Source organism: Staurois parvus, unplaced genomic scaffold (genome assembly GCF_062004578.1).
Source record: "Staurois parvus isolate SC_StPar_1 unplaced genomic scaffold, SC_StPar_1.0 ptg000361l, whole genome shotgun sequence".
Classification (NCBI taxonomy): domain Eukaryota; kingdom Metazoa; phylum Chordata; class Amphibia; order Anura; family Ranidae; genus Staurois; species Staurois parvus.
This window is the reverse complement of record NW_028318157.1, coordinates 8,079,959-8,092,621: the sequence shown is the minus strand read 5'-3', so window position 1 is coordinate 8,092,621 and position 12,663 is coordinate 8,079,959. Positions and strand designations below refer to the sequence as shown.

Sequence of the window (12,663 nt, the reverse complement as noted above, 5' to 3'; positions counted from 1 at the left end):
CATCAGCAAAACAACACCATACCCACAGTGAAGCATGGTGGTGGCAGCATCATGCTTTGGGGCTGTTTTTCTTCAGCTGGACATGGGGTCTTAGTCAAGATAGAGGGAATTATGAACAGTTCCAAATACCAGTCAATATTGGCACAAAACCTTTAGGCTTCTGCTAGAAAGCTGAACATGAATAGGAACTTCATCTTTCAGCATGGCAACAACCCAAAGCATACATTAAAATTAACAAAGGAAAGGCTTCACCAGAAGAAGATTAAAGTTTTAGAATGGCCCAGTCAGAGCCCATAACTGAATCTGATCGAAAAGGGGTGGGATGATCTGAAGAGGGCTGTGCACAGGAGATGCCTTCACAATCTGACAGATTTGGAGTGTTTTTGCAAGAAAGAGTCAAGATGTGCCATGCTGATAGACTCTTACCCAAAAAGACTGAGTGCTGTAATAAAATCAAAAGGTGCTTCAACAAAATATTAGTTTAAGGGTGTAAACACTTATACAAGCATATTATTTTAGTTTTTTTTTTTTTACTTCCCTCCACCTAAAAGATTTCAGTTTGATTTTCAATTGAGTTGTACAATTTATAGGGCATAGTAAAGGTGGAAAAAGTTCTGAAATTATTTATTTTTGTCTAATTTTTTTACATCACAGAAATCTGACATTTTAACAGTGGTGTGTAGACTTTTTATACCCACTGTATATATATATATATATATATATATTTTTTTTTTTTTTTTTGTTATTATTTTTTAACGTAACATTTATGCAAAATTTCTTTTAAGTCAATCTATATTTCCAGATTATGCATTAGCAAGCACCATAAACGGAAAACTACAACTTTTATTATCATTGTGCCCATATGTAGTGTTTATATGCTGTACGTATGTGAACATTTATTCTAAAATGTTTGTTTTTATTTGTTATAATATAGACAAATAAAGGAGACGCTCTTGCAAACCGTGTCCAGAATACCCTGGGAAACTACGATGAGATGAAAGACCTGCTGACCAACCATTCCAACCAGAGCCATCTTGTAGGAATCCCAAAAAATTCTGTCCCTCAAACACCAGTTGAGAAAAACGAGCAAAACTTCTTTCCAGATCAAAGGAATAGAGTGACACAATGCCATCAGAGTAATAACCTCTCATCCACATCAATGCCACCACCCTCAGGCTTGGCTCCAATGTCCACAATGGTACATGAAGGAACAAGAAAGTCAAGAATGGATTGGCCACATGGTGGACATAACTCTACTTGTACACAATCGAGCCAACCAAGCCGATCAAAACACAGTTCATCCCATGATTTATCACAAATTAGGTATGAAGACCTTTATAACTGCCAAAATGAACAGCATAAAAGTGTAAATATGGAGGACCCAGTGCCCGCAACTTCATCATCTCACTCAAGAAGACATAATCACTCAAAAACTTTGAGTGGGGAACATACGTACAAAGAAACCACTCATTCAAAGTCTCCAGTTGACTTAGAACTTTCAGGACATGGTTCTGTGTCTCCACTTCCTTCTACATCCCTACTTCTAGCAGGCAACAGTCTGTCCTCTCAAAACTTCCCCCCAGGACTTCACAGTAAAAGTAGCATTATGCAACAGAAGCCAACAGCCTATGTCAGGCCAATGGATGGTCAGGACCAAGTACCTAATGACTCACCTGAATTGAAACCACCAACAGAGATTGAAGATGGATTTATCAACCAGTCTTTAGGAGCAATACTGGATGGAAAGCTTAATGCACCGGTCACCAAGAACAAACTGCCAAAGCTTAGCATTCCCCAGACTGGTGAAGTAAGTCCATATTTTTCATTTCATCATGTATATTTGCTCATTTTTACCAAATTTTTCATGTTCCATTTATTTTTAGTTCAGGCTGTGAGCTTGAACCTGTCAGCCATTTTTAACTTTTAAAACTGCCTAAAGGCAGACAGGCCCCTTTCATACTGATGGTCCAATCACGTTCGCCTGTCAGTTTTTCAGGCGGGTGTCAGCAAACATGTGTCTGCTGACACCCGCCGGCATCCTATCCGATCCTGTACACTAAAAGCAGATAGATGGGGAACTGTTCCCTATCAATCTGGTGGATAGGATCGGTTTAGAGGGGAAATGGACGGGGGCCTGTTTCCATCAGACTGCCCCATAGAAAACAGTGGGCTGTGTCCTGTTGACCTGTCATCCATTTGCTCAGTGGGGAACAGCGGAGACCCGCTGGCGGGTCCGCCCCACAAGGGGCCTTACAGTTTTCTGGGGAAAAAATTACATTTTTGTTGGCATTCAGTAGTATCTTCTTTCTCAGGGTTAATATAATCACAGTTACTGTTACAATTAAATTATACATTACCACACTTGCAGTACCATGGGCAATAATAGTGCGATAAACATGATTAAAATGAGCTTGTCAGGCATCTGAAAATTGTTTTCTAGAAACAGCAGTATATCTGCTGTTAGTGGCATAAGCCAGAACCCCCCCTCTTGTGTACCTCTCTGAAATTGGTTTCACTTTGTTTCAAGGAGCTGGACTTAATGGCTAAGCTTTTCCAAAAGCCACTTTACTATCTAAAGTGCATTAGTGTTCAGCAAGGGCTCTCTTATTTGTAAGAGAAATGGCAATGAGTTGGGCTTAGCCATGAAGTCTGGGATGCCAGGCTGTTAGCAGCAAATTAAAACTAACTTCAGGAAGGCACACTTAGAAGGGTTTCATGGTTAATAAAGGCATCAGTAGACAACTTGTGGTATTTGCTTCAAGGCAGGACTTGTACAATTAAAACTGATCGACTTATTTTAAAATGGCATTCCAGACAAACCGCTAAATGCATAGTTGAAATATATATTTGCTGTTTTACCCTTTTTCACAAAGACCCCATCACTATTGTGGTTCCAAAATTCTGACACAGTGTACAGCCAAAGAGAGCATCCTGTTACTTACTGATTTGGGTTTAATACTTACTGATTCATCTACACTGTTTATTTGATCTGCTTTCTGCTGTTTTGTCAGAGATGGTAATTCTGGTACATTGTCCAGTGACCAAGGCTGGTGGTAGCTGGAGAGGTAACAGGGGATCAGGGGCGGACTGACCATTTGGAAACTCGGGCACTGCCCGAGGGCCCAGGGTCAGTAGGGGGCCCCATGAGATGCTCCTGGTACCTTTTTCATAGGCTTTTTTGAGTTTGGGCAAGGACACAGGGGCCCCATGATCCCCTATTGCCCAGGGCCCCATGAGTTGTCAGTCCACCCCTGCAGGGGATACTACATTGCTCCACCAGGAAATAACTGTGTGACCTGCCTGGCAAATAATACTACAAATCCTTCAGGTGGTAAAACAGTAAACAATTTATTAACACATGTATAAGTCTGGAGTTAAGCTATATGTGTTTCACAAGTTCACTTCTTTGGCTGGAATTGGCACAGTCTTTTCTATAAGCCTCAAGTATTGTTATGCTCAGTGTTAATATATTTGCAGTTTAGCTGGCACTAGAACAAGTGTACTTTTGGCATAGAGAGCTCAAGTTATTGGGTTTCTGAGCGTAAGCCAAACAAGACAGACCTAAGATAAGAATTACAGCTCCCTCAGTGGGGTTAAGGCAACTTTGTTTACAACTAAAAATGAAAGCACACTTAAAGCAGAACTACACTGCATCTGAGCACCACAATCCAAAAACACAAATTCATTATTTTGCTGAAAAATCACTTCGAAAAACACTCCCAGAATTTCTAGTCATAGACATCCTGACTAGGGCAGATGATTCATGTATCATTTACTTCCTGGAATCCATCTGCCCTTAGCTCAGACATTAGGCAGAGGGTGTGCTTTGCTGAGAAAAACACTCCTCCCTTCCTGAAGACTCCTGGGGTGTATGACATAGTTTGCCTAGGTTTGGAAACCAGGAAGTACCTGCAGAAATGTAAAAAAAAAAAAGTTTAAAACAAGTAAATATGATATTCTTTCCTATTTAGTAATGCTAGCAGCATACGGTTTAAAATAGTCAATTTTAATTGAGAGAGTGAAGTTCTGCTTTATTTGACTCTTAAGAATTGTATGCATTGAATTGTTGTTTCTAAACACACAGCCTATTTATGGTGTCCGTTTATAAACCAGCGGTAATAGATCGCTGCTCAGTTCTCCGGCATTCTCGGAGAACACAGTTCTCCTGTGAATGCAGTTTCTGCGAACGAACGAAGGGAGAACGGTCTCCAAACACTGGAGAACGGTCTACAAACTCTGGAAAACGTCTGATTTTACTATAATCTCATGAGATTACAGTAAAAGATCAGTTTACTAAGCAGAGGTAAGTTATCTCTGCTTAGTTTGCAGTCCCTCTGATTCTCCAGCTCTGGGCTGGAGAATCTGGAGGGAGAACACAGATCTCCAGTGAAGGGCTGACTTGATCTCCTGAGTGTCATAAACTGTGAATGACCAGAGAATAGCTGAGATCCGATGAATCGCAGCTATTCTCTGTGTCATAAACGGACACCTATATTCGTAGTTCTTGTTTAGTACACAATCCATTCATTGACACATAGACACAGATTGAGATTTGTAGATTATCCACTAGATACAAGTTAAAGGATCCTCTGCAGTGGGCTGCCTAAAAGCCTGTCATCCAGCTGTGAGAAAAGCAAAATCACTGTGGAGAAATGCAGGGAGCACAGCCCTCATATGTATTCAACAAATATGTCTGCTCCAATGTACATACTATATACAGCATATATTTACAAACTATAAATAGAAACAGTTTTTTTTTAAACATTAACACACATATATTAAAATATTCACATTAAAGTGGTTGTAAAAGCACAAGGTTTTTTACCTTCATATATTATATGCATGAAGGTAAAAAACCTTCTGTGCGCAGTAACCCCCCCCCCCCCCCAGTCCCCCTAATACTTACCTGAGCTCCATCGCAATCCATTGATGTGCTGTCAATCACAGCGAGTGAGCCAATGAGGAGGGAGAGGGGGCATGGCTGAGCTATGGCTCTGTATGTGAGTGGACATGCAGAGCAGTGGCTCAGGAGCAAGCCTGCTTTGGTGCCCCCATAGCAAGCTGCTTGTTCTAGCGGCACTTGGCAGGAGGGAGGGACCAGGAGTGCTGGCATGGAAACTGAGAAGAGGAGGATTGGGGTTGCTCTGCACAAAACCACTGCACAGAGCAGGTAAGTATGACATGTTTGTAATTTTTTTTTAAGTTGCCTTTAATATCACTTTAAAATATTCTCCTCCATGATGGCTATACTGATAATGAGAAGATCATTCAAAAATCATTAATCAATTCTGATCAACTGGACAAATATCTACATATGTATTGGATAATCAATTTTAATACAGAATGATTAAACAATCAAGTTAATAGATTGTTTAGATTTAGGAATGATAGATTGTGTTTTTGATTTGCTTGTACCTAGATCAATCAAATGGCTATGTGATATGCATTTGTACAAGAGTATACATTTTCTTTAAGTATTAATGAAACAACTGCTTCCCAAGAGCTTTGCTGGTCATTATAGATTCAACTCACAAAAGAGCTGCAACATGTGTGGAAGACAGGTCTATAACCACGACCATTGACAGAGTTCCAAAAAGGTGCAAACTGAGCAAACTACTGTACCATATTACAGTTACATGTATCAAGTAAAGGAGAAAGCAGAGTCCTATGGTCTCATTTTTCAGCATTTCCAGTTCCCAGACCGATTACCTAGCAAAACGTCTATTTTTCTTTATAATAAACTGTAGGAAATATATCAAATACTTCAGCTTATATCAGATTTTCCTCTTTCTACATAAATAATGTACTTGTCTGTTTTAAAGCTCCATGTTATTTATTAACATTCCAAGGTGTAACAAAGACTGATGTGTTTCGCAGTAACACTTGCAGTAACTTCTGAAGAGTTGTGTGTAAACTGTGAATTCTTGTTATTCCCATGAAGTAAACAGTAAAGGCTACTGTCAGAGGTACTGGCTAGACGTAATGTGTATTTTTAATGTTTGAATCCCCTTGTAGAACATTTATGGACACTCTTATGGTGATCTATTCGTATAGCTTGTAATAAGCTTTTAGCAGGAAACTGTAAATTCATGTCCATTTGCTATATTCTAAAATATTTTTTCAGCACAGTAAATCTTCTTGTTTATATTAGTGGTTGGATATCCTGAAACATCAAGGCTGTGCTTTTGGCAAAAGTAGATTTAGAAAAAAAAATACATAATAATAAAAAAAGAACTCTGGGACATTCTAAATAGGCTTTTAATATTTTTCTTACAGCCTCCGGGCCCAGATCTGTTCTGTACAAGGTAGAACCAACAAAACTGGCCACAAAACCAATTTGTAGTAATTATATCTCCTAACCTAAGATGAGAAAGAGAGACACTCTATAGTACAATATTGTAAAAAAAGAGAATATGGTGCTGCTACCCATACAGACCTCCATCCATAGAGCTAGTGGGTGCTTGATCTCCAGTCGCACAGCTGAGAATAATTGTAAAAGAACGTGATCTGCACAACTAGTTATGACTAAAGCCATGTAGGCTGAAACGCTTCAACTGACTGTTACAGTAACTTTTACGCTGTGGTTTTTCTAATAAATGCTACATAGGTTGTGCAGATCACGTTCTTGGACAATTACTATAGCACAATGCATGTAGGCAAACGGCACACCCCCATACCACATCTCCAGTTACATGGACCACAAAAAATGAATGTGTAGAAAATGATTGGGTAAATGCACAAGTGCTTTTCACCACTGTGTGTTTTTTGTACTGGCTTAAAATAAAAACACAGTAATTTAGTTTGGTTTGAAGTTGTGTGAAAGTTTTCATGGTGCATAACACATCTGGTAATTAAACAGTGCACTTGGTTATAGAGCTATACCTCAGATCAATATCAGTGACAACTAAAGAGAAATGAGGGACAGAGGGATTTGGCTCCAAAAATGGGACAATCCCTCTAGGTGAGGGACAGTTGGAAGCTATGGTAATGTTGGCCATTCACACAACACCTGGATTAGAGAACTGCATAACTAGACTTCCAAACACTTCTCCATCCATGTAGAGTTCACATCTACTTGTGTATGTTGGACATTCTGTGATGATATCTACTATGTTATTGAACATCCAGTACTAAAATGCAGTGCTCTAAAATATTTAGATTCATGTTTACACAATTGTAAAAAGAAATAAATATATGGATAACCTTACTTGGAACATGAATCCAGTGTATTAGGCAAAGTTTAAGAAATTAATACATTCATGATAGCAGAACAAAGAGCATTTTAAATCGGCCAAGTGAAGTTTGGTATTCTAATACAAGTAATAACTTTAGATCATCAGTGTTTGGTATATTGCTCAAGTGGACAGCTTATTGTGTGGACTAAAAAGTACAATTATAAAAAATAAGTTTGCATTTTTTCTCTAGTCAGATAAATATTCATATTAATATTATGTAGTCTTCTGTCTAAGCAGAAGGTAGAACTTTTCTCTTTTTTGTCATTTTTCTATTTGTTGTAGAAAATTTGTTGTTTACAGAGCTCAATATCTCAAAGCAAAATTCACACACACACAGACAGGTGTGACTCTCCTGTGCTCCTGATATACATTTGAAGAGAAGCTGTGCTGCATTTTCAAAGTGTATATATTCTGAGTTATATAGTTAACATGGAAGTATGTGCATTTTCAGTTTAACAAGAAAAACAACCAAATTCTTTGCAAAGCTGTTAAAAATTACAGTATTCGTTTGGCAAGTTATATTCCCCAGATAAAAGGCATCTCAAAAAATGTCAGTGTTTGTGATAATTATAGAAACATGGACTTTTATATACAATTGCTTTAAACTGTTACGTTATTGGCAGTAGAGCACGGTTTGCACTCTTGCCTTAGCATCATTACTAAAATGGGAACAATGCACAAATATATCATAGACATATTAATGCAACAAACCTTACAATATATGCAGCCAAAAAGGCCATATTGGTGAGCCTTTTCTCTGTGTGGCATGCCCTGTGCCTTATAGCAGTAGTTTGAGATTCTGCTGTTTAAGTTACTGTATGCCTATCTATGGCCATATTGTCATTCTCTACGTTAAATGGGTTAGGTACAGCTATTACTTGAAATGATCTGATCAAATTTAGAGAACATTTAATGTCAACATTAGATAATGCACGCTCCACCCGTAATCCACCAAATACCAACATTTTGCTAGAATTTGTTTAACTTATGCCAGGTTTGATGTGTTGATCTTTGTAAAGGCTTGATAAAACTGGGACTAACCTTTCAAATTTGCAAAAACTGTACAGTGTGTGTACATTTAAAACATTGGACCACATTCATGACATTGTATATTAGCTAACTATTATGCTTCCAGCTGTGGTAGTAATGAACAAACCAAATAAATGCATAATGCTGTGATGTATAACTCACGGTAATGAGGCAATTCTAAAGCATAGCATTATGTGAATTAACTTTAATAATTATGGAAAGAAGATTAAATCAATGCTCTATTACATCTGAGTTATAAAGACTTTTATTGATATTTTCCAAGGCTTGCGGAATGGTACTGGCATACTATAATGTACTAAACAGCAGTTACTACGCATTTCACCAAGACGTTCCTTGATCTGGGGAAACAAATCAATTTTACCTTTGTCATCGCCACTTTAGTCTTGAAATACGGAGAACTTCCATTTCCCATTCCTTCTTAGATGTATTTGATGGCTATAATATTCAGCAAAACGATAAGCTTTGTTATATGTGTTTCAAATCATCCAGCTATTACCGCTTCTATTGATCAGCTTAGTAGTTCTCAGGCTAGAAGGACAGACGTTCTAATTCTCCATTAAAGATCTCCAGAAATTGACAGAAAAATGGCTGCATTGATTTAGTCCAGACAGTTAATGTGTGTGGCTCTGGCGGTGATATATATTTATTTTTGTTAATGAAAAAAAGGAAGTAACCCTTTCACAACCAGAACAGGTTACTGCAGCATAATTATTTTGTACATGGAAAAGGCTACTGATCATTTAAAAATAAACTAAAATGGTGTTGGGTCAGTTTTAGAATAGAAAGCACATGTATTTATTTAATGAATTTAGTCTTTACCAATAATATTTTTTCGTATGATTTATATATTTTTGCATTTTACCGTATATTTTCATTATTCTACTAACCACTAGAGGGAGCTCACAGAGGCTTAGTTTGAGAGAAGTAGCAGTAAAGCTGAACTATATCAGAATATATAAGTATATACGAATAGTTGCATCAAGCTGATCTTTTATATATAATGTATATAAAAATAGCAAATATTATATATTTCCTTCAATTTTGAGATCAAGAGAATGACTGTCCCACTCTCCCTTCTGAGAAAGTTTAAGCTGAACTCCAAGCTTAACAAATATTGCCTAAATGTAAGTGCTATATATATTCTTGATTGAATCTTGGGGTTCTTTGTGTATTTCTTTCATGTCTGTGTAGTAATCCAGCATGAAACACTTTCCAAATTTTGCCTCTCTGCAGGAGTTTCCACTAATATAGACCAATTACTGCTGATTGGTGACTGGTCTTGTGTCCATCTCTCCTGTAGTATGCTGCTGATAACCAATAGAGGGATAACCTGTTGAATCCATCCTTTACCTCTTCTCTCTGCACAGAGAAATATATTTTAACTACTTCCCTACTAAGCTAATTCTAACGATTCTCACATACATATAAAAATTATCATTGCTAAAAAAATTATTAGAACCCCTAAATATTATATATTTTTAAGCAGAGACCCTAGAGCATAAAAGGGTGGGTGTTGGGGTATTTTATGTCACATGTTATTTGCACAGACGTTTTTCAATTGATTTTTTTGGGGAAAAAATACACTTTAATAAATTTTATTGCACACAACACAATAAAATATCAATTGTTTTGTAAAATATAAAAGATTATGCTACTCCGAGTAAATAGATACCTAAATGTGCATACTTCCGTGGAATGGCGCCAAACTATGGTATCTAAAAATCTTCATAGGCAACACTTTAAAAGTCTTTACAAGTTACCAATTTAGAGTTACACAGGAGGTATGTTGCTAGAATCATTGCTCCTGCTCTGATGTTCACATTGATACCTCACATGCGTGGAGTGATCACCATTTACATAAGCATGCAAGACTTGCATATGCATTTGCATTTGAGCACGGGGGCACATTATTTTTTTTAATTTAAAACTTTTTTTTTACACTGTCTCTTTACCTTTTTTTTGGGGCTCTGACAAGTCCTCTTTATGAGAATCTATCCTCCTTATGGCAGATATTTCCTCTGGTCTGTCTACAATACAGCCCCTCAGACACAGATTGGTCTGACTAGATGCTTCACTGGCTGGTAACAGGCCAGTGACCAAAGAACCAAAATCAGATGGGACAAAATTCTTGTCGCTTCTGGTTCCAAAGAGAGAGGAACAACATCAGTTCTTCTATCTCTGTTCACTGAACAGGATGATGCTGGTCGGAGCTGTCCTGGGCTCCCTGATCGGAAAAGTGAGCCCGGTAAGGGCAGTGGCATGGGCACCTCCTTCCACCACCTGTAGAAGTGATCGAGTGGTAGTATAGCCACCTGAATCACTTCTGCAACAAAGAAAATCATTGGTTGCAATTTTTAGAACTGGGATGATCCCTTTAGCTGCAGGCATCATCCATTTACAACCACTTAACCCTTTGAGGACCGTAAGGTTTTGGAACGCCAAAAGAATCAATTTTTTTGTTTTTAAAGTTCATAAACTTCAGTTGCTGTAACTATGCCATTTCTTGAAATAATTGGCAAAAAGCTACATCCATTTGTTGTTTGTTGATAAGAACTAATATTTTGACTCAAATCAAAAAAAAAAAAAAAGAGTTTTAAGTTCTTAATCAGATGATACACGCAATTACAAACATGGGACAAATACATCCCTTGGTCCTCAAAGGGTTAAACCCCAGGATGTCATATGACATCCACAGGGGAGAAGGGTTAATGAAAGTTTTTTGTGCCCAAAGTTCATCTTTATTTTTTTAACATTTAACCTAAGGAATTTATTAACAGGATTTAACAAAAAATACATAGTTTTTGAAAAAAAGACACAGAAATTATTCCTGATGGATTGATACTGTATGTAGAGAACAATATTTATTTAATACTTAAGAATTGGAGGACCAGAAATTGAACCAATGATCATAACATCAAGGAATTCTCACTAAGCTAACGTTATTATAAAGGAAACCAGTCTTTTTCAACCTCTTTTTTTTCCCATATTCATAATAAAATTAGAATTCCATATCTAAGAGTATTGATAAATGTAATGTCAGAACATTCCTCAGTAGACCAAGCCGGAACATCACATATGCTGCAGCACTGGGTTGGCTTGTAAATTATATTAATCAAATAACCCAAGTAAAACATTTCCATGTGCTAATGAGAAATGTTTTAGAGCATTAATACACATATTAGCTGGGGAATAAATTAGTAGGGAAATACAGCATCAAGTTTGCAAGATGCAATTTTAGAATATATCAACTCTCAGGCATGTGGAGAAAATGATATGAAATTAAACAAGGCTCTTTATTACTGAAACTCCAAGTGGATTCATTTGTATCTTCTCTTTATTTAATTGATTACCAGTAATATTATTAAAGTGAAGTGTTATACATTTTAAATTAAATATTGAAGAATATATTATACAGGAATACATTCCTACAGTATTATTACATTGTAGTCAAGTGAAAGCGCAACTAAGGGCTGCCCAATTACTGAGCCAAAGAAAGGTATATATGTGTAATGGGTGCCCTTCCCTGCTTTAGTGTGGGGGGAATTTAAAAAAGTCTACACAATCCCCAGAACATACGGTATCTAATGTTTTTCCTCTTTTTGGTATGTAGTTCACAAATATAGTGCTCTTTGTTGTGCACAGGCATAGAATATCAGTCCATCCAAACTACATTTTCAATAGCGTCCTTTAATAGCCTCGTACTTTAGTATTTATACCTAAAGTGGACCAGTGGCCATTTGTCACAGTTATGCGTCTTCAGAGTCTTTGCAGGATCAGGCTGTTGTTTCTCAGCCATGACCCATGATTGATTCTTGTTCATCTTCCCTTTTAAAACTTGCTCAGTTCAGCTGGGAATTCCCGGACTAAATACTTCTCTGAGTTTCTGTTTGCAGGCTTCTGGTCCCATGACCTCTATTCTGGTTTCTGATTACATCAAAATACCTCTGCTGTTCTTTAACCACCCCAGCTTGATGTCTGTCTTGACCTGTCTCATTGCTGTTAGCCAGTGTGGGAGATTCTGAGAGAAAAACCTTGGAGGTACCAACAGCAAAGCTTATAACCACGTGTGGAGTGTACTGGTGATTGCAACTTCTTAGATTCTGTGCCACATCCCACTTTGGAACCTATACTAAGCTGGGTATGGACATATACTTATATATTCTCAATAAGCAATTAATAAGCTTTAAATCAAACTATTAGTGACCTATGTAGCTGCAGGCTCTGTGAAGTAAGTATCCACAAATTTTCATAGCATTCACAAAGACTCTGAAGCTGGTTTTGATGTGCCTTCTAGAAGCAAAAAATTCCGCTCTGCATTTACATTAACAAATTAGAAGGCTAGAAAGGTATTGTGAGAGAGGAGCAGGGCATAGTTGTG

General features: G+C 37.4%; 1 protein-coding gene across 1 annotated transcript in view; it reads left to right on the top strand.

Moving 5' to 3' along the window:
• AFF2 (ALF transcription elongation factor 2) overlaps positions 1-12,663 on the top strand; it is a 759,231-nt gene that overhangs the window by 219,377 nt on the left and 527,191 nt on the right. Inside the window, exon 3 of the mRNA XM_089684953.1 lies at positions 935-1,807. Within this exon, the coding sequence (XP_089541079.1) occupies positions 935-1,807 (873 nt within the window). The remainder of the gene's footprint in view (positions 1-934; positions 1,808-12,663) is intronic.